Below are 22,725 nucleotides of genomic sequence, written 5' to 3' on the forward strand. Positions count from 1 at the left end.
ACAGAAGCCTGGTTGCTTCCACTGTAGCCTCTCTTGGCCTAATAGAAGCCTCTCTTTCAAAAAAAAAAAAGAAGAAGAAGAAGAAGCAGCCTCTCTCAAGCTATCCCTGAGGCTCAGCACCTGTTTGGAGCCAGCAACACCACTGCACATGACAGGCTTTGGGGCCTTCTGTCATGGCTCCCACAGTCTACAAATGAATAGGGCCTTGCCATTCCTGTAGCTTCATCACGGCTCCCCCTTTCTGCTCGTCCTCGACTACTGCCCAAACCTTCCCAGCTGCCACCATCTTCAGAAACATTTCAGCTCCAGCTGCCTCAGGAAGCCAGGGCTTGCCTCTCTCTATCCCTGTTCTACAGCTTGACCAGAGATAGTGTTCACCCTGAATCAAGGAATCTTTTTGGGTATCAAGAGGTAGCATTCTCCATGTTATCAAGTATAACCCCCGTTTACTGGGAATGCTAAACAGGCTCCAGTGGTATAAACCCAGGACAGACTCAAAAATTGTCGAATGTGGGTTGCAATGCAGCAGCTCCTTTTCCCAATGTCCCAGGAATGGGGTATGTGTCTACAAACTGCAGCTAAACTAATAGGTCAGCTGGTATTATTTTCCTGTAATTTGAGATTAACTATCAGAATGAGTCCCATAAATGTCTATAAAATGGGCCACTCAGTTCTAAGCTTTCCCCTCAAAGTCTATTTTTCAACTTCCTGGAAACTTAGAAGTCTCCAGGCAAGGAAGAAAGTCCTGACCTCCCAAGAGCTGATTCTAACCCTGCTTCCTCAGGGCACAAAGAGATATCGAATGTATCAAAGATACATTCTGAAAGCCCTGTTTCTTCCACTGTGGCCTCAGTGGGGGAAAAAAAAAAAAAAAAGCAAAACTGGAGGTAGGCAGCTGTTATATTTGTCCAAATGAGGTGTGTCTGAAGCCTGATCTAGAGATGATAGTGGAAGGAGAAATTATTACAAGGGAAACTTCAGGACTCCAGGCCTGGCTATACATGGGCTGAGGGAGCTGGGTGTACAGATGACTATACATTCAAAGTTTCAGCATGGCTACCATACCCATATGCAGAACTAAGGGCCAGGTTGACTTTCTTCTTCTAGATCATAGTCATTGTCACCCCACCTCTAGGAAGGGAAGGCAGCTTGGTCCAGGCTTTTGGCCAGAAGCACTGGCTTGGTTCTAAGCGGCTAAGGCCCTAAGCCTGGGACTTTCTATGGCCTCATATTGTGGATTTCAGGCTCCTCTGGCAGTAGAGCCCTGGGGAGAGGCTGACTTGTAAATGAAGACAACAGTAATTATAAACCTTTTATAATCGATCTTCCTGGCTGATTAAAAACTTGTGGTCATTTCTAGATGCACATACGAAACCCCCCCCTGCCCGAGACCCCATCCTCTGGATTGCAGCTGTACTTATAATGTTGGTCATTTTGTGTGGGATGGTGTTGGTGCCCTTTCTAACACTAAGGAAAAGGAAGAAGAAGCAGCCTGGCCCCTCTCATGAATGTGGTGAGTCAGTGCTTGTCCCCTCTGCAGATTGCCATTTTGCAGCTGCCTCCGGTCAGCTGCCTTCTGGAGCTCATTGGCTGAGCTCAGATTAGCAAAAAGTCAGCAAGTGGCTGGAGGAAAAGGTTTTCCCTCAGGTTTGGAGCCTGTATGGATGGGACTCAACATTGTTCTCAATTTCTAGGAGAGGCAACATTTCTAAACTAAGGTCTACAAATGTACTTCCGGTTTCCAGACAAAACTGATTATTCCTTGCTTTAGCTACCTCATTTCATGAAGTTACTGTGAAAATTCAATGAAGTAAAATCATGAAAATACTTCTAAATGTTAATGACTATGGACCTGGCAGTGTTCAAGCAGGGAAGCTTGGGGGGGTGGGAGGGGAGGATTAGATGACCATAAGATTTACTTCCATTACTCTAAAAGTCTAGGTTTCTGAGAAAAAAAGTGGGATGAATTGTTCCCCATTGACTTTTTAAAAATAATACTAACTTTTATTGATTACCAAGTATAACATACCCATTACCAAATATGCTGAAAAAAAAAATCTATAGTACCACTAATAAGAAAGAAATGGTTATACAGACAACATTTTGGTTTATATCTTCCAGATTTTTCTGGAATCTATGTTGTTTTCCATAAGTGGAATAATACTATAAAGACTGTTTTTCATAGTTTAGATAATACCATATGTACTGTTTTTTAATTTATTTGTACTAAACATAGTAAGAAAATTTTCAGTGTCACTAATTATCATTCTATAGCAACATTTTAAATGGCTGTGAGATATTCCATTTTGTGGATACACCTTAATTTATTTAACTAACTCCACATTCTAGGACAGTTAGGTTGTTCCCGTAGTTTTGCTATTATAAATAGCACTGCACTGAGCAGCCTCCTCATTGACTTGTGTAAAAGTGGCACTGTGCTTAATGGGGGACAAAGGGGTCCCTGACTTTATAAAAATCTTATGCTTCTTTATGGTGTAGGCTGGTTTGGGCGAAGTTGCAAGGTAAGGTTGGATTTTATCTCAGTAATGGCTGTAGCAGAAGTTTGGTTGGTGCTTATAATTAAGGTAACCTTCTTACTCGCTTTGGTAAAAAGCACCAGATGAGTAATGCTTCTGATGGGCATCTTATTTAAGATTTCAGTGTACTGATTTTAAGATCCACTAGAAAATAGATGGATGACAGTAACAGTCACTCATTTCATCCTGCTGTTTTTAAAAACAAGAAATTGGGGAGTTGATTATCCAGTTTCAAGAAATGAATACAAAGCTTATGGTAGAGTCATATTCAAACTGCCAAAACATAGAAATAGATTTCTATGATATAAAGGTGTAAAATTCAGAGCACAGGGCCAGATGTACAGATATATTGTGCTTACTGAAGCTTTGACTTTTCAGGGTGAGAATTATGAGCTGTTTCTTTCAATCTCATTGCCATTTAGAATTAGGTAACTATGCAGAAGCACCTTCAGCTTGGAAATAAGCTGTTTCCTAATTTGCTTTCAATTGGAATGATTAGCTTACAATGAAACAAAGAATAAGGGGTGGAGAAAAAGAGAGGAAGAATGTTTCTTCCCCCAAGAGGCAATCAGAAAAATTCAGGAGACAAGAGAGTTAAAGATGTGTGTGTACACATGAAAGAAGCTGAAAAGGGGTTCAAGAAGCTTGTGTATGCATAGGAAATGGTCAAATTAAGCTATGAGTGGTAAAAGGCAAACTATAACAAGACACTATAACATAAGACCTCCTCCCCACAAGAATGTGATAAAGAATATTGCTAGGAAAGTTTGGTCAGATGGTCACCTGTGCTAGTGAGTTTGGTCAAAGAGAAGAGTCTTAATATCATTGGAGGAGAAGATGTACCAAGTAACCATGCCATGTAGATATGTTTGTAAATTTGGGTTCTGTAATTCAGCAATGTCTGCACTTGCTTTGTGGATACTTCTGGCATTTTCTGTATGATAGACTGCATAATGCCCCCAACAAGATGTCCACCTCCTATTCACAGAACCTATTATATGTTACCTCACACGGCAAAAGGGACTTTGCATATGTGCTTAAGGTACTGACTTTAAGATGATAAGATTATCCTGGATTACCCAGGTGAACCCCATCTAATCACATGAGTCAGAGCACCTTTCCCAGGCTGGGTTAAAGAGACGAGATGGAAGGAGGAGAGATCCACATCTTGAGACAGACTTAACCCACCATTGTTAGCTTTGAAGATGGAGGAAGGGGCCATGAGACAAGGAATGTGGGTGACCTCCAGAATCTGCAACTGGCCCTCAGCTGAAAGCCAGCAAGGAAATGGGGATCTCAGTCATACAACCAAAAGGAACTAAATTCTGCTAAAAAACAGACATGGAAGCAGTCATGATCCATCCACAGAGACACAAGCTTACTGATAACAAGTAGGAATTTCTCCAAAAATGGAGCTTCCCCCAATCCAATATTAATCTGTTTCTCAGAGGAGGCAGCCCTCAAACTAACTCGGCATCAAAAGTCCTTTCCAGGATTTGTTTGGTAATTACAGTTTTTCAAAGCCCCAACCATCCACGTTTACTCTGTTCAGGCTGTTAAATGAATAAAAGGGAAATGCCACCATTATTCTAGCTGGTTTCTAGTCTCTCTTCTCGTTTTTGATTTGTCAAATAGGACAGATTAGGTATGAGAAATTGTAACCTTGAATTACAGTCTTTTCCCAATCAGAAGTTACCCTATCAACTTACCCATCAGGGAGAGAGACTAAAATAGCTCCTCCTGAAGTTTTACTTCCTCATTTGGGTCTTGTGTGACTGAAATCTGTATGTAATAGCGCCCTACCAACCAACAGTTTTTACAGTTTGCTGCCCTCTACCAAACCTGGAAGAGTCTCTGCTCTTTCAGGAATGATTTTTTAAAGGCCAAGTGTCTTTTCTGAAATAAATAATTTTAACCACTATTTAGACAGAAACCTTCACAGGACTTAAAAACTGTAAGTTGATGATATCATCACATCTGGCCTTCAAAATGCTAAATTTGTAATCAAATCCACAAGTTTAGAATCTGCTTTTTTATTGTCTGCTTTCATTTTAAAACAGAAACCTTTTTTGAAATGGTGATGCTTTTGTCATGGGTATGAAAGGACAATGTAAATATTCTATGTTGGTCTACGGACTTCTGAAATACTATATTTAGTTATAAGTAAGCATTTTTTTTGCATTGAACTTTTTTTCTTATTTTATTATGTTATGTTAATCACTATACATTACATCATTAGTTTTTGATGTAGTGTTCCATGATTCATTGTTTGCATATAACAGCCAGTGCTCCATTCAATACGTGCCCTTTAATACCCATCACCAGGCTAACCCATCCCCCAGCCCCCTCCCCTCTAGAACCCTCAGTTTGTTTCTCAGAGTCCATAGTCTCTCATGGTTCGTCTCTCCCTCCGATTTTCCCTCCTTCATTTTTCCCTTCCTACTATCTTCTTTTTTTTAACATATAATGTATGATTCGTTTCAGAGGTACAGGTCTGTGATTCAACAGTCTTACACAATTCACAGCACTCACCATAGCACATACCCTCCCCAATGTCTATCACCCAGCTACCCCATCCCTCCCACCCCCCACCACTCCAGCAACCCTCAATTTGTTTCTTGAGATTAAGAATTCCTCATATCAGTGAGATCATATGATACATGTCTTTCTTTGATTGACTTATTTTGCTCAGCATAATACCCTCCAGTTCCATCCACATCGTTGCAAATGGCAAGATTTCATTCCTTTTGATGGCTGCATAATATTCCATTGTATATATATACCACATCTTCTTTATCCATTCATCTGTTGATGGACATCTTGACTCCACAGTTTGGCTATTGTGGACATTGCTGCTATAAACATCGGGGTGCACGTATCCCTTTGGAACCCTACATTTCTATCTTTGGGGTAAATACCCAGTAGTGCAATTGCTGGGTCATATGGTAGCTCTATTTTCAACTTTTTGAGGAACCTCCATACTGTTTTCCAGAGTGGCTGCACCAGCTTGCATTCCCACCAACAGTGTAGGAGGATTCCCCTTTCTCCACATCCCCACCGACATCTGTTGTTTCCTGTTAAGTAAGCATTTTTTAAGAGCAACTTTGAAAAAGATAGAACCTAACCAGATTTTAAAGTATCTAGAAGCTCAGTCAAATAAGAAATAGTTCAAGTAACTGAGAATGCATAGCCAGAAAAGAAGTCTTGGGGAGAAGAAAAAGTGTTCTCTTCAAATATCCGAAGAGCTGCCATAGGGTACAAAGATCTTACTTAACTGTGACTCCAAAGGGCATCTCAGTGCATGAATGTTATGAGAAGATGTAAAGAAATAAGACTGAGTTTTCCAACAGCTAAGACTCTTTTAAAATTATATAGAAGACAAAAACTTCTTCCTTGCATGAAGGATTAGCTACTAGAGGAATGTCCCTCCTACTGAAAACAACTAGAAATCAGACAAAATATGAAACAACTGTTTTCAGACATTGGACAATAAGCTGTAGAAAATTGTAGCCCCTGAAAGAAGGAAAAAGATGAGGTGAGCCCTATGATTGCCCCCAATTTACTGCCTGAAGTCAGTTTCCAGGCTGCCCTAAAAGTAGGGGGAGCCCTGATACCAAAACTGGAAAAAGACATTACAAGAAAAGAACACTATACCTATATCTTGTGAAAATAGATGTCAAATTCCTTAACAAAATTACCAACTAAAATCTAGCAATCTGTTAAAAGTATGATACATCACGATCAAGTGGGGTTTATTCCAGGAATATAAGCTAGGTTCAATATACAAAACTCAAGAATAAAATTCACCATACTGGCAAACCAAAAAGAAAAAACATGTAATCATATCAGCGGATACAAAAAAAGCATTTAACAACATTAATATCCATTCATAATTTTAAAAAAGAAAGAAAAACTCTCATAAAAGTAGGAATATAGAGGAATTTCCTCAATCTAACAAAGGACATATACCAAAATCCTTCAGTTAGCATCATATTTAATGATAAAAGACTGACTGCTTTCCCCATAAGATCAGGAATGAACACTCACTACATTTCTTCAACATTGTACTGGAGGTCCTAGCCAGTGCAACAGTCTAGGAAAAAAATAAAAGGCATTCATATTGGAAGGGAAGAAGTAAAACTTTTTTTTCTATAGATAACATGACCATGTTTGTAGAAAAGCCTAAGGCAGCCATACAAAACTATTAGAACTAATTGTGTGGGCTCCTGGGTGGTTCAGTCGGTTGAGTGTTTGCCTTTGGCTCAGGACATGATCCCAGGGTCCTAGGATTGAGTCCCACATCAGGCTCTCTGCTCAGCGGAGAACCTGCTTCTCCCTCTGACTCTGCCTGCCACTCCCCCTGCTTGTGCTCTCTCTCTCTCTGTCATATAAATAAATTTTAAAAAATCTTAAAAAAAAAACAACTAATTGCCTGTAGCTAAGTCTCCAGGTACAAGGTCAATACACAAAATCAAAATCAGTTATATTTCATGAAAAAATTGCCATTCTTTCCTTGAAAGAATGGGATCAAAATAATAAAAACACAGATCTTAGTATATAAAAGCAACACATTTACAAAAGAAATTCGCATATCTTAAGTAAATGGCTAGGAAAGTCAAAAATATATTCAGCCCTTCAAATTTCCCTCCCTTCCCCTATGGTCCTCCGTGCTATTGCTTATGTTCCATATATGAGTGAAACCATATGATAATTGTACTATACAGTGGCTAACTGAACATAATAAATATATATATACATATTTAGCTTCCTTCCTAATAAAATAGTTGCAAATTAAAAAAAATCAGTTATATTTCTATATACTCACAACAAACCATTTGGACACTGAAAAAAGTTTTAAATACCATTTATAGTAACATCAAATAATATTAAAAGCTTGGGAGTAAGTTTTTTAAAAACAAGTAAAAGACCTACACACTAAAAACTAAAAGACATCACTATTGACAGAAATCAAAGTAGGCCTAAATAAATGGAGAACTATAACATGTTCATGGATCTGAGGAGTACCTATTAAGATATCAATTCAGCCCAGGGGTGCCTGGATGGCTCAGTCTGTTAAGTACCTTCAGCTCAAGTCATGATCTCAGGGTCCTGGGATCTAACCCTGAGTCTGGCTCTCTGGCTCCCTGCTCAGTGGGAGTTGCTTTTTCCTCTCCCCCTCCCCCTCCCCCCTGCTTCTTCTCTCTCTCTCTCTCTCTTTCTCTCAAATAAATAAATAAAATCTTTTAAAAAATTATATCAATTCAGCCCAAACTGATCTATGGATTCAGTGAGATACCAATCAAAATCCTGGCAGGCTCTTCAGTGTAAATTAAAAAGCTAATTCTAAAAGTTCTATGGAAACGCAAAAGACAGACAACTGCCAAACAATTCTGAAAAACAAGATCAAACCCATACAACTTATACTACCTTATTTCAAAGTTTACTATATAGCTAAAGTAATCAAGACAGTGTGATACTGGTGAAAGCACAGACATACCAACCAATGGAACAAGATGGATAATCAGAAAGTAAACTCACATGGTCAACTGATTTGGACAGAGGAGTCAAGGTAATTCCATGCAGAAAAGGATAGTCTTTTTGACAATGGTTTTGGGACAATTAGATATCCACATGGAAAAATATAAACCTTGACACACAAAAAATAACTTGAAATGGACAATAGACCTAAAAACAAGAGCTAAAATTAAAAGACTTAAAAAATTGGAGAAAATCTTTGTGACCTTAGGTTAAGCAGATCTTAGACAGGACACAGTAAGCACAAAGCATAGCATAAAAAGTAAAAATTGATAAACTTCATCAAAATTAAAAACTTTTGCCCTTTGACTTTGTTAAGAAAATTAAACATCAAGCCAGCCACAGACTCGGAGAAAATGTTTGCAAAATGTATCTCTCAAAAGGACTTATATCCATAATATATAATTATATATTACTACCCAGTACAGAAGACAATCCATTTAACAAAAGGCTGGGAGCAAAAGATTTGAACACATACTTCATAGAAGAAAATACACAAATGGCCAATAAGCACCGTCCCACAATCACAACACCATTAGTCATTAGGGAAATACAAGTTAAAGCTATAATGAGATACCACTACACACCCACTAACATGACTAAAATTAAAAGGACTGGTAAATATCAAGTGCTGGAGAGGATGTGACACAATTGAAATTTTCATGTACTGCTGCACAACCCAGGAATCTTAGATATTTGCCTATGAGAAATAAAAACATATGTCCTCACAAAAAGACACACAAACGTTTATAGCAGCTTTCTTCATAATACTGAAAGTCTGGCATCCTAAATTTTCCTCAGTTGGTGAATGGATAAACAAATGGTGGTACATTCATACAAGAAAATACTGCTGAGCTATAGAAAAGAATAGACTACTTGTAACATGCAACAACATGGATGAATTTCAAAAACAGTATGCTACCTCCACACTGTTTTCAAGAATGGCTGCACCAGCTTGCATTCCCACCAACAGTATAAGAGGGTTCCCCTTTCTCTGCTTCCTTGTCAACATCTGTTGTTTCCTGTGTTGTTAATTTTAGCCACTCTGAATGGTGTGAGGTGGTATCTCATTGTGGTTTTGATTTCTATTTCCCTGATGATGAGTGATGTTGAGCATTTTTTCATGTGTCTCTTGGCCATTTGTATGTATTCTTTGGAGAAATGTCTGTTCATGTCTTCTGCCCATTTCTTGACTGGATTATTTGTCTTTTGGGTATTGAGTTTGATAAGTTAAAATAGATCTTGGATACTAGTCCTTTGGAGATATCCAGCCTAGAAGAGTACAATCAATCAAAATGATTTTTCTTTGTAAATATTAAATCCAGAATTACATTAGAACATCAAATATCAAACATAAAATTAATAACTAAATTTTCCCTGAAGAATATAACAGGAGATGGTGCATTTTCTGAGCATTTTGTCTAAATTTGTAATGTAGTTGTATCTTGTTTTGTGTTACCAATAGGTTTTAAACTTGTATAAATCAGAAACATTTAGAATTTTCTAAAACACTTCATTAAAGTATCTTTATGGTGAAGAAAAAAAAAAGCAGTATGCTAGGAGAAAGACACCAGGCACAAAAAGACCAAGGACCACACATTTATGATCATTTAGAATTTAAAATTCTCAAAAATGCAAAACTATTGTGACGTTAACCAGAGTTATCAGTATCAGATACTCAGATAACTACAGAGTATCAGTAGTTATCAGCGGGTGGGGTAGGGGAAAGATACTGACTGAAAGGGGGCAGGAGGGAACTTTTGGGGCTTATATAAATGTTCTATATCTTGGTGATGGTGGTAGTTACATGAGTGTATACATTTGCTAAACACACCAAAATCTGTTCAGAAAATTATTGGATTTTATTGTGTATTAATTATACCTCAATAAAGGTGATTATTTTTAAACACACACACACACATGTGCACACACCTGAGAACTGCCAATGATAGCAAGTGTTCAAAACCATCAAGGGTGTTGTTTCACTCCCTAAAGTCCTACACGGACACCCAGGTTAACAACCCCTGCTGCAAGTGCCCAAAAGCATGATCACAACAGTCAACTGAAAGGAATTTAAACCCCAAGTTGCAACAGTGATAAGCCCATACCAACAGCAACTCAGGCTTTGGGAGGTCTAGCTAGTTAGAGATTTCCCACTTGGGCCCATCCATACCACACTGGTATGTACCAGCAGACTCATCCATTTAGGTATCAACATCTCCAAGGTTTCCTTTTCTTCCTCCTTCTAAACCTTACTTTCAGAAAAGGATTGAAAACTTTTTCAATCACTAAATGATTGCTAAAACTAAGTTTGTTACCCCTCCCACCAGTATTTTTATTTTAGTAAAGAATAGACCTGTAAGTGAAAAACCTATTTCCAACATTAGAACTTAAGACACAGTGAATAAAGGAAGGCATTTGCTTTTTGGATGCAAAAAAACTCCTCAGTTGCATCAAGTAAGCATCTATTTCCACATATAAGGATATAGTGATTTCTCTCTGAGTCCTAGGACTTTGGATTCTCTTCAAACTTTCTGTCTTTTACTATCTACAGGCAATATATTTTCTGAAGTTGTTTTGGTCTCTTTCAGAAACGAACAAGGTGGAGAGAAAAGAGAGTGAACAGAACAAGAAAAGGTGAGTCCTGACCTTCCAACATTGCTGAAAGAGGTACCATCTCCAGCGGATTTATAACTTCACCATCAGTTAAGTCTGAGGCATGCTGAGACCTCAGCAAACATGAACTAATGGAGAGGAAAAGGAAAGTTAGTATCTGGAAGGAAATATTCTAGCTATAAATGGATGGCAGGATGTCCAATGCACAATGCTCAAGGGGCACGGCAAGCTGAGTCAAGGCAAAGTAAAAAATTAATACCAAAAGGGTCTGTGTCATGTGCATGAGCTTTATATTATTCACCAGTAATTATTCATGGTAACCCCAGTACCTATCATGGTGCCTGGACTAGTGGGAATCCTACATGTGTGGAATGAATAAATAAATAAGTGAGGATTGATAACATGTTCCCTTTAGCTTCAGTGTCTTTGCACCTGCTGTGTCCTCTGCTTGGAATGTTTTTCTGCCACTTCTTTATCTCATTCTTCAGATCTTGGTTCAAGCTGCACTTCTACAAAAAACCAACCCTTTCTTAGAGTATGTTAGTCTGTTATTGTCATATGGATCCCTGTGCTTTTTTTTTCATAACACCAGGTAATACTTACCTTTTTGTGTAATTACTTATTAAACTATGAACTATACCAAACTTTATAGACAGTAGAGATCATATCAGTTAAGCTTATCTTTGTATTGCCAGCACCTAACACAGTGCCTGGCATATAGTAGGTGCTCAATAAAGTTTTTTTCTATTGTGAAATTGTAGCAGCAGATATTTTTAATTCATAGAAAGTAGCCTTTTTATAATACTAACAACTTTCTCTAGTTATAATTTCATGGCATCTATTGGTTTACAGATAATAGGACTTATTCATAAAATTTACACTGTCATGATTTGATAAATATATAACATGTTGAAAAAGAGTTTCATGGAAATGGAAATGCTATTCATCAGGATTTAGCTTCTCTTACATTTGCTTTCAGCTGAGCAATATTATAATTTGTTTGATTTTTATTTATTTTTCATTTATTTGCTTACTTTCCAGATTCTTTACCTAATCAAATCCAAATAAGCAACCCTAAATATGGCACAGGGGAAATGTGTATGTCTTTCTCTTTATATTCTCTTTTGTCCACATACTAGGGGCTACAGAAGATAAAATGTGGTGAGGTGCTTTTTTTAAGAGTTCACGTTTTCAGTTGTTTTTAAATTCAATTTATTCAAACTAAAAACAAAAAAAGTTCACCCATTCTCCCACCCCTCATCCCCCACTTCTGGCAACCACCAATCTCTTCTCTGTGTATATGAGGTGGGTTTTTATTATTTATTTTTAGATTCCACATATAAGAGAGATCATACGGTGTTTGTCTCTGTCTGACTTACTTCCCTTATCATAATACTCTCAAGGTCCTTCGGTGATGTCACAAATGGCAAAATCTCATTCATTTTTATGGCTGAATCATAATTCCATTATATGTGTATACCACAATTTCTTTATCCATTCATCTATCAATGGACACTTAGGTTGTTTCCATACCTTGGTTATTGTAATAAATAATTGTTGAACAAATGAATGTATGCATGAAGGAATACATAAAGATTCCTGGTCATCAGTTGTTTCACAACATGATGAAATCAGATTTTCTGTATCTCCATCCTCCCCAAGGAACAGGGATCTCAAGAATATATCAGGGCTCTGGCCACACAGTCATAGGGTCAGGCAATCCTAAGTCAAAAGCCTGGTCACAAAGATACAGTCATAAGCCCAGGGTTAACAGCCCCAGAGTGCCCAGCATCTACCCAAATACGCATGCTGCTGTGAGGCTAGGCATCCTGGATGGTGAGCGCAGGTGCTGAGTTCTTGCCTGCCCTCTTAGACTCAGTTCAGGTATGGTCCAGAAGAACCTGCAGGGAGAAGGCAGCAAGTAATCAACATATGGCAGGGGCAGGTCCAGTCAAAAATAAAGGGTAGTTAATTGAAGGAAGCATGAACAGCACATCTCTACCTCTCTCTTCAACAGTTTGTTTCTCCTTGTTGCTATTTCAGTGGCTCCCTGTATTCTGCCCTATCACTGAAATCTAGAAAAAGAAAGTGGCTGTACTGCAAAATCTCACCCAATTCCTTTTCTGTTGTTGTTTTTCCAGAGTACAATACCATGTACCTGAAAGATCTGATGAAGCTCAGTGTGTTAACATCTCGGAGACAACTTCAGGCGACAAAAGTACTACACATTTTTAATTAAAGAGTAAAGTCCATATGACCATCCGTTGTTTATATGCCTTCGCTTTCAAATTTTGGCTTACATTTTTTCTTGTCCATTAATATTATTATTACCATTAATAATAGCAGGGGCTCCAGGACTCCTTGTAAGTGAGATGACCTCCCTATAATGCCAGTTCTGCTCCCTATGCCAGGAGCAGATTTTAACTGCTTCTTTTCATTTTGGAGCACACTTGTAGGCCAAGCTCACCTGACTGGTTCCTGGCTCAGGACTAATGTTTAAGACTAACACCTCCTGTTTCAGATTCAGCCTTCTTTTCTTAATTTTATAAATTGTGTTTTATGTAGAACTCCCAGTTACTGGAATAATGGCTTTTATCTATGCTTAATTCTAAAACAGCACCTCATTCCATCTTGTATATTTGTGACTACCTCTTCAGTCTGGGTGGGAGTTATGTATGTTATGGCTTTATAGTGTTGTTATTAATATTTTGAAACATAAAGAGATGTGTACTATAATAATGTAATTACTATGCCCTGAGAAAATTTACCCACTTCTTTGTGAGGGTCAGTAGGAAAATGGTGGCTTGGTGTGCTGACAACAATGAGCAGACCAACTCAAAATTTGGAAAATTAGGTATGATGGAGATAGAACCAGCTTTGAATCCTGGAGCCACTTCTATCTGGGGTGCTGCTAATCTGAGGAGGATCCACCTGCCCAACAAGCTATTGATAAGCCTTAGCAGAGAGCACTGTGTAAAGCAGGAAAGCACTATGCACTGTGAACCCTACTTCTCTTCTTGAAAGAAGTGACTGAGATAATGGTCCAGGGCAATTGTTCAAGAGACAACATGAGAGATCACAATACTCAAAAGAGAGAAAGAAAGAAAAAAAAGGGAAAGCTCTTGACCGACAGAGATGCACATGAATGTCCTATCTGCCCAGCCCTCTAGCAAGCAAAAGGTGAACAGGCTGTCCAAAAGAACTTCAGACAGACAGCACCTTCCCTGGTGGTTGGTGAGAAGTCTGGATAATACTCAAGTTACCGTGATGCTCCATCTGGCTGGAGGCAGAGCTGGGAGAGAGAGCTATCATCTTGATAACGGGATAAACAGAAGGAGGCTTAGGACTCTTTCAACTCATGGCTGAGAAAGAAGGAGCTAGAGTGGAATTAGTAGGACCAAGATGCAAATCATCCAGAGGCCAACATAGTTGGCAGGTGTCCTAGGAAGGGATCAGCTGGCTCAGAGCAGGGCTCGCAAATTTCTGTCTGATACTGTCTATGTCATTCTCAACGATGGGAAAACTGGATGCACAAGAGGACTATGCTAGCCCAGTAGAAATGAGTCAGGTGACACTGGCTCTAAAGCAGCATCACTAATGGATGGAGCAGCCTCAGTCCAAACCGAGAGAGAACTTTGGGAGGTCCAACACACAGAAATATTTCTTCTTATTCTACAAAAAGGAACCTAGAAGATTGTAGACAGTTGTGCTAGCCATGCTTACCTTGTAATATTACCATTCGTGGGACGTGCCCTGCCTCTGCCTTCATTAGGCCAAGGCATCTTGTTGGTTCCTAACATGTTTTATACAGTGAGCTCTTAATAAATTTTTCTTAAATTGATTTAAAAGTCTCCATTTTCTGCTTTACTTCAACAGCACTACTCAACTCTCGTAGTCCGACATTACTTCCTTTGTCCTCCTAATGTACTTCCTCCCTCTTAATGTCTCCATGGAAGCTTCATTCTCCAGTCACCCTGGCTAGATGCCTCTGACTCATCCCAAACTCTCTCCTTTTCCCTTTTCTCTTAACCATTATATAAGAAAGGGGGGCTTATATGATTCTAAATGTTTATCTCAGTTATGAGACATAAAAAAATCAAGCAAACAAGGTCCTTTCTGAGGACAACTGCGAAATTTGGAGTTAAGAAAGCGATACTTGCTTTTCAGTTTGTAACTTTTTATATTCTGTAATTTTAAATTATGTGCTCATATGTACATTAAACAAAAACTTAATGTAAAATATTCCTTAAAATACCTTGATTATAAAATGAATGCATATAACTATATTGTATATTTCTAAAGTTGCCAAGAGAGTAAATCTTAGAAGTTCTCATCACAAGAAAAAAAAATTTGTACCTATGTGTGGTGATAGATGTTAATAAAACTTATTGTGTCAATCATTTCACAATATATACATATATCAAATTATTATGTTGTACACCTAAAATTAGTACAATGTTATATGCCTATTATACTTCAACTAAAAATAAATAAATAAATGCATATATATATGCACTTAGCATATATTGCTACATGTAGCATATATATATATATATGGCATGTGAGAAGACCCAGGAAAAATCTGGAAGAAAGAAAATTCCAGGCTCTGTGAGGGCAACAATATGTCCTATGATTCCTGGGCACCTAAGAGTACCTCAAAGCTATTTGTTCAAAGATTGAATGAAGCATTAATGTGCCCTCTGGTGAAAACATCCCTCCTTTGTATGTTAAATTCTCTAGATTTTCTATGTTCCAAATCTGGGGAAAGAAAAGCCAAGGAAAGTTAAGAGGTCATTAAGTATAATAACAGTACTAGTTAACATTCCTGGTACTCACCTTGTATCAGGGACTCTTCTAAACTGTTAAATTCATTAACCCATTTATTCCTCACAATGACCCTGTGATGTAGATATGTGGATAGTATGACCATTTTGCTGATGAGGAAACCTAGACATGGACAGGTCAAAGCAATTAACCCAAGGTCACTAACTTAATGAGAGAAAGAGCTGGGGAAAATTTTGCAAAGTATCACTCTTTCTACCCCTTTGTTTCCCAGCCATAGAAGAGACAACACTTTGGCTGGTTGTAGGTTGAGTGTCTACACCACATCCTGCACTAACAGCCCTCCGAGGCGGTGCCTCCAGAGGATTCATCAGTGAGTTTTCCAGAAGCCATTCCATCATCTCATAAGGCCAAAAGCTGTGGATGATAAGGCGCATGACATGATCAGCAGAAATGAGGTTTGGGCACGTGATGGAATGAGCACTGGGTATTATATAAGACTGATGAATCACTGACCTCTACCTCTGAAACCAATAATACATTATATGGTAATTAACTGAATCTAAATTTAAAAAAAGAACACAGTAAAACTTGCATAGATGGGGAAATTTTAATCATATTTTCCCCACCCTCCCCAAAGGGTAGACTAACTAAATGGACTTTGAGACAATGAATTTAGGAAGAAACTATTTGCCACGCTACAAGTTTACATGTGGAAAACTTTTCTATTTATCATTAAAGAAAAACTGGCAAACCAAAAATAAAAGGGGGGGGGAGAATAGAAAAAATGAGTTTTTGCTCAGAGGGAAAGCAAACTACAATGGCTGCTTCCAACTCCTCCCCCTCCACCCGTACCACTTACTCTTTTGCAATCCACCCTCCTCCCTCTGCCATTCTGAAGCCAGTTTAATCCACTCAGTGGTCTCACATTTGTTAACCTGGGCTAGAAAGCAGAGTCAGCTCTGACTACTGCCCTCCAACCTTTCCCTCAGTACCCACTGCTACCTACCTCCCTGCCATACTTGGTTATCACAAGACCAAGCAAATATTTCTCTGACTTCAACAACCACCCTTTCTTTTCTCATTCAGGTCCTTATTTCCTCAGTCCAAGAGCATGACAATCACTACCCAACTGATCCCAGTCTACTGTCCCCTTATCCTGCATTCTGTCTAAAACATCGAAATGAACAAGAAGATAAATAGTGAAAAAAGGTCTCCTCACATTCCTTTTCCCTAGCCACGTAGAGACAACTATGATCTCCAGGTTCTTACATATCTTTCCATAGACACACTATGCCTATGTGTGTGTGTGTGTGCGTGTGTGTGTGTGTGTGTACATATACGTACATAAAAATAATGTACATACGTATATACATATACATACAAAAATGTATGTGTGCGTGTGTGTGTACATATTTTTCCCCTTATTCAGGTAGATGTGGTTTTATTCTACACCTAACTAAACAGCCTAAACATAAAACTTCTGCTAAGACGATTAAGAGAGAAACCAGCCTTCAGTATAATCTTTCATATTAAAACCACATTACTGTATCAGTTTTCAGTCTCATCCATATACCAGCATTATTGTGGATCTTATAATAAAAGTGAGATTCCATTGGCTTTCACCATGGCTGCCTGTTCACTCCATAAGAAAAAATACTTACAGATATGGAGTCCTGCACTATCATTAGACACAATTTTTTTTTTAAGAGAGATCATGTGCAAGCAGTTGGGGGAGGGAAGGGGCAGAGGGAGATAGAATCTCAAGCAGGCTCCACACCCAGCACAGGAGTCCAACGTGAGGCTCAATTTCACGACCCTGAGATCATGACCTGAGTAGATACCAAGAGTCGGATGCTTAACCAACTGAGTCACCCAGGCATCCCTTTAGACACAAATTTTTGAGCCTGCTCCAATTTGAACAAGTTACACCCTCGGTCTGGTCTACAATAGTCACCCTGAACTGGATCTCCCATTTCCTGTGTATCATTTTTTTGTCTTTCGTGATTTACTCCCTCACTTTGGTGGTACATATATCCCAATAGCTTTCTGAGAAAGGATATATGGGAAATTAATTTAAAAGATTTTGTGTATCTGAGAATGTCTTTATCCTACTTCCCACTTAATTAATCATTTGCCTTGATAGGGAATTTTGAACTGGAAACTATTTCCACTGTTTTAGTTTCCAGTGTTGTTCTTGAGAAAGCTATAGAAATTCTGACTCCTGGGGCGCCTGGGTGGCTCAGTCGTTAAGCGTCTGCCTTCGGCTCAGGTCATGATCTCAGGGTCCTGGGATCGAGCCCCGCATCGGGCTCCCTGCTCAGCAGGGAAGCCTGCTTCTCCCTCTCCCGCTCCCCCTGCTTGTGTTCCCTCTCTCACTCTGTCTCTCTCCATTAAATAAATAAATAAAATCTTTAAAAAAAAAAAAGAAAGAAAGAAATTCTGACTCCTTATCTTTTTATGTGGAAGCTTTTAAGATCTATGTTCAGTGTTGCTAAATTTTGTAATGAAATGCCTATTCATCTACTGTGATTTACACTGAGGTAGACTTTTGTATTTGAAAATGCATGTCCTTCACTCTAGGGAAATTTTCCTGAATTATTTCATTGAGTAATTTTTCTCCTCTATTTCACTGATCTTTAATTCTAGGATATGGATTCCAATGTTGGATCTCCTAGATTGATCCTCTCATTTTCTTATCTTTCTCTCCTCTTTTCCATCTTTTTGTCTTTTGTTCTATTTCTTAAAGATTTCCTCAAGTTTATCTTCCAAACTTTCTGTTGTATTCTTTTTTATTTTATTTTATTATGTTATGTTAGTCACCATACAATACATCATTAGTTTTTGATGTAGTGATCCATGATTCATTGTTTGTGTATAACACCCAGTGCTCCATGCACTATGTGCCTTCCTTAATACCTATCACCGGGCTAACCCATCCCCCCCACTCCCCTCCCCTCTAAAATCGTCTGTTTCTCGGAGTCCATAGTCTCTCATGGTTCATCTCTCCCTCCGATTCCCCCCTTCATTTTTCCCTTCCTTCTCCTAATGTCCTCCATGCTATTCCTTATGTTCCACAAATAAGTGAAACCATATGATCATAACTTTCTCTGCTTGACTTATTTCACTTAGCATAATCTCCTCCAGTCCCATCCATGTTGATGTAAAAGTCAGGTATTCATCCTTTCTGATGGCTGAGTAATATCCCATTGTATATATGGACCACCTCTTCTTTATCCATTCATCTGTTGAAGGGCATCTCGGCTCTTTCCACAGTTTGGCTATTGCGGACATTTCTGCTATGAACATTGGGGTGCATATGGCCCTTCTTTTCACTACATCTGTGTCTTTGGGGTAAATACCCAGGAGTGCAATTGCTAGATCATAGGGTAGCCCTAAAGTGGTGTGGAGTGGGAAAGTAGAACTCAGCTATAACTTACTATCAAACGAATTTTACCCAGTCTTCCTTATTTTGGCCCTTATCTTTCCACCCAAACTTCACCCTCAGTTGGTTCTCAATCCTGCCAGCTCCTGAGGCTTTTGGTGATTCTGGAGTATAAACTGGATTGTTTCTTGGGTTTCTGCACTGACAGGTAAGACTTGGCTGTCCTGCCTTATTAAGTTAATTACCACTCATCCATCTATTTTTCAGACTCCAAACTGTCATCTTCTTTCCTATTTTTGTACTGTTAAGTTTTTCCACTTAAATTAAAAAAATTTTTTTTTCTTTAGTTTTAGTGGAATTTCAGAAGGTAATGGAATTAGATGTGTGTATTTAACCTACCATTGTACCTGGAACTCCCTTCTAGGACTCTACCATTGAAGGCCTTCAGTCTAACATCCAAAGTCATCAACAGTGTGACTTGAAACTAACTCAACTCTTTACCAATCTTATTTTTCCCCTCTCCTCATCATATTGGAAAACCATGCTACTGCGAGATTTAGCTACTAATAATTTCTGAAATATACCCTGTTATTATCCAGGTTGTTTCCATTTATGCTATTCTGCATCTCTGGAATATTTTCCCCCATCTTCCTCTGTTTATTGGACTCTTGTTCACCATTAAAGCCTGGCTCAAATACCACTACCTCTGCTGGGCCACATACCTAACCACCACCCAGGCTGTGTAGTGACACCATACCCTTGGATCACAGAATTCCCCTTCCAGCAATAATTCATTCTTATCCTAAAACATTCCTTCCCCACCAAGTACCATGATTCTGGCCATTGGCCAATATATAGAGGAGCTCCAAGTTTCCCAGGGGGACTTCAAGCCACCAAAGAAGCAAGTGTTATTTTGTTATACACAGCTTTAGTCTTAAACCACTTGGTCTGGGTAGTTTGATGCTCTACATGCCAACTTCTCCCAACCACCCTAGGTTTGGCTTTTCATCATCCGATTGCGTCCTGTCCTTGCCATACCACTTAGACCTGAAAATCATCTCCTTCTTCCAGGTTAAAATCTTAGTTTCCCCACTTTAAGTATGACTTGGATTCACTTCCTAAAAAAGCTGCTTCTGACCACCCAGCATAATCATCCCTTGACCCATCTCAGCCTTCTGAGCCCATTATTTCAGAGCAGTCACACCAGATCAGATCTTCCCAGCCAACAGGAAGCAGGATTACAGTCACATGGCCCTACACAGGAGGTAAACGTGTGCCCTGTATCTACTCCTCAATCTTAGTAGACATCCTCATTAACTTAAGTAAAACCTCTCATTTCATGGAATCATATAATTTTAGAGCTTAGAAGAACTCAAACAGTCCTTGGCCCTCATGGGAGGTGGAAGCTGGATACCACAGGAATTGAGAAGCAGGGTCTGGAGAGATGTGCAAACAGAAAATGAAGACTCATAAAGAGATGGGTAGGGTGGTGGCAAGGCTAAAGTAGAATAGAAAAGGAAAATTGTCTGTTTACAGCAACATTTCTGAACCTTGCTACACTTTAAGTTTGCCAGCATGTAATAAAATATTTCTAATTACGTGAGCAGTTATTTTTGTCTGTTCCTTATACATTTCCTAAGAAAATATTTGTCTGCAAACGTGCATTAACAAGCATTAAGGATAAAAGGCACAGATAATGAATGAAACGGCAAAGAGATCAGAATCAGTAGTTTACACGTCGTATGAAAAAGCACATAAGATTTCCCATTTCTCAAATTACTTCCTATTAACCTACACTTTTCCTTATAGCAATTAATAAATTTTCTTTAGTGAATGAGGAGAATACATCTCAGTTTTTGTAGGGCCCTACACCTGTAAAATCTAAATCAGAATCACAGAGTCGGGGAACCATAGATGCTGTGTCTTGGGTCAAGGCTCTTTACTAATGATGTTTTCAGAGAAAACTAAGTACCCGTGCCTTCTTCATCCTAGCACCATTTACATTGTTCCCTATTCACATACACACAAGAACAATGTAGTATTTTTTTTATAAACAAGTGTAACATGATAAAGATTAGAGGAGTTACTACTTTTTAAATGTTTTATTGTGAAAAGAAGGCCTTTAAAAATATATGTGAAGTTATTTCAGAAAGTAGCTCTCCACCCTGGCAGTAGTATCAGCTTACTCCTACCCATTGCATGAGGCAAAGTGGTCTCTTTTCCCATGATCTGATTGTATGGCACTGTTCCTGAGATTACACACTGTGAACCCATAGGTTTCCAAAATATAGAGAGTACAAAGTAAAAAGTCACTAAATTGTCCTAACAGTCTATTAGACATGGAAGAAATATAAGAAGCATCCAGTAGAGCTCTTCCATTTCAGGTGGCAAACAAGGGCAGAGAGGAGAGGGATTAACCAAACATCAAAGAAAACCAGCCCCAGAACTCAAATTCCTGACCTTCAGGTTGGTGCTTTCCACTTTATAGTGCCCTCTGCGCTTCCTGCTAGCTGGAAGAGCTGGGGAATGGGTATCAACAGATGATAATACAGCAAGAGCATGGACTTTGGGGTCAGATAGACCTGACACTGCTATAGTTGGCATGTGACCTTGGGCAATGTAATCTCTCTGATTCTAGGTTTCCTTATGTGTAGAATAGGGTTAATAATACCTACCTACTTCATGAGATCAAGCACTTGATCTCATGAAGTAGGTAGGTATTATTAATTTAAAAAAAATTTAAAAAAGATAAAGATTATACAGTTGAGAAGAGAGGAGAGAAAAAGAGAAAAGGCAGGGAGGGAAGGGGAGAGATGGGGAGAAGAGAGGAGAAGAGGGGAAGAATCCAGGAAACAAGTAATGTGTCGCTTGTGGCAGTAGGGTGGATTAGGGGTGGTGAATGAGCATTAGTAGTGGGAGGATGGGAACATGAAGCCATCATAGACTAATAGAGGTGGGTGTGGATTCTTTCATATAACACTCAGCCCAGAAGTCCCTCTACACCCTGCTGAAAGCCAGAAATGCTCCTACAATTCCTCCTACATCAGCTTCACTTGAAGCGAATTCCCTTGCTCAACATCTGAACCCAGGGACTGAGATGATCCATGCAATCACCTTACATGCATGGGAACTTTCTGTTCTTACTGCTGAAGCCAAAGTCATCTTTTTAAGACCTCTATCTTTGTCAAGATTATTTCCAAACTCAAGAATACCTACTTCTCTGTCAAGGTGGCAGAAAGTTCTGCCCTTACTAAATACAACATGAAATTCTGTGCAGTCAGGCTGAGAGACAAAGGAGGTCTCTCAAGGGCCAAGAGCTCCCAGTCCAGATTTTGGGAGACCTTTGCTTTAGAGGGCAATCATGCAGAAAATGGTTTTGGACGGTAAGGGTGTACAAATTGGAGGCAGGAAAACCAGTTAGAAAACGGGCACAATTAGCCCCTGTAAGTTTGGCATTTCTAAGTTGCTGAACTAAAAGAGCCTCCTTACATTTCCAGACTGGATCCTGGTGCCTGGGCTCATCAGATCAGGGACAGGGTAATATACTCTACTACAGAAGCAAATCCAAATGACAGGGAAAAGGAAACATAAGGGAGCTGCTTTAGGAGAGATGGACCACAGGAGTTCTCTGCACTCAATCAGAATGGGATGAAAGAAATCCTAAACTATGTTGGAAAGGTGAGATGATTCAGGCACAGCTACCAGACTAAAAATAGTAATATAAGTCATAGTCTTTGAATAAACCCACAATTATATGGTCAGTTACTCTTCAACAAAAGAGGCAAGAATATGCATTGAGTCTCTTCTACAAATGGTGGTGGGAAAACTGGACAGCAGCAGCAAAAGAATGAAGCTGGACCACTTTCCTAC

The 22,725-nt window shown here is 38.9% G+C and overlaps 1 protein-coding gene across 3 annotated transcripts in view; it reads left to right on the top strand.

Annotated features, from left to right (window-relative positions):
- Nucleotides 1-14,529, top strand: part of CD86 (CD86 molecule) — a 65,634-nt gene extending 51,105 nt beyond the window's left edge. For 2 of the 3 annotated variants that reach the window (XM_028110662.2, XM_028110661.2), the window contains exons 5-7: nt 1,361-1,513; nt 10,664-10,709; nt 12,830-14,529. In XM_028110662.2, coding sequence (XP_027966463.1) covers nt 1,361-1,513; nt 10,664-10,709; nt 12,830-12,923 — 293 coding nt within the window. In that variant the 3' untranslated portion in view covers nt 12,924-14,529. The remainder of the gene's footprint in view (nt 1-1,360; nt 1,514-10,663; nt 10,710-12,829) is intronic. The other variant, XM_028110663.2, reaches the window with a different exon arrangement.
- Nucleotides 14,530-22,725: the final 8,196 nt, after the last annotated feature.

Source organism: Eumetopias jubatus, unplaced genomic scaffold (assembly GCF_037043125.1).
Source record: "Eumetopias jubatus isolate StellerSeaLion01/CBP00866 unplaced genomic scaffold, mEumJub1_p1.0 scaffold_1, whole genome shotgun sequence".
In the NCBI taxonomy this organism is placed as follows: Eukaryota; Metazoa; Chordata; class Mammalia; order Carnivora; family Otariidae; genus Eumetopias; species Eumetopias jubatus.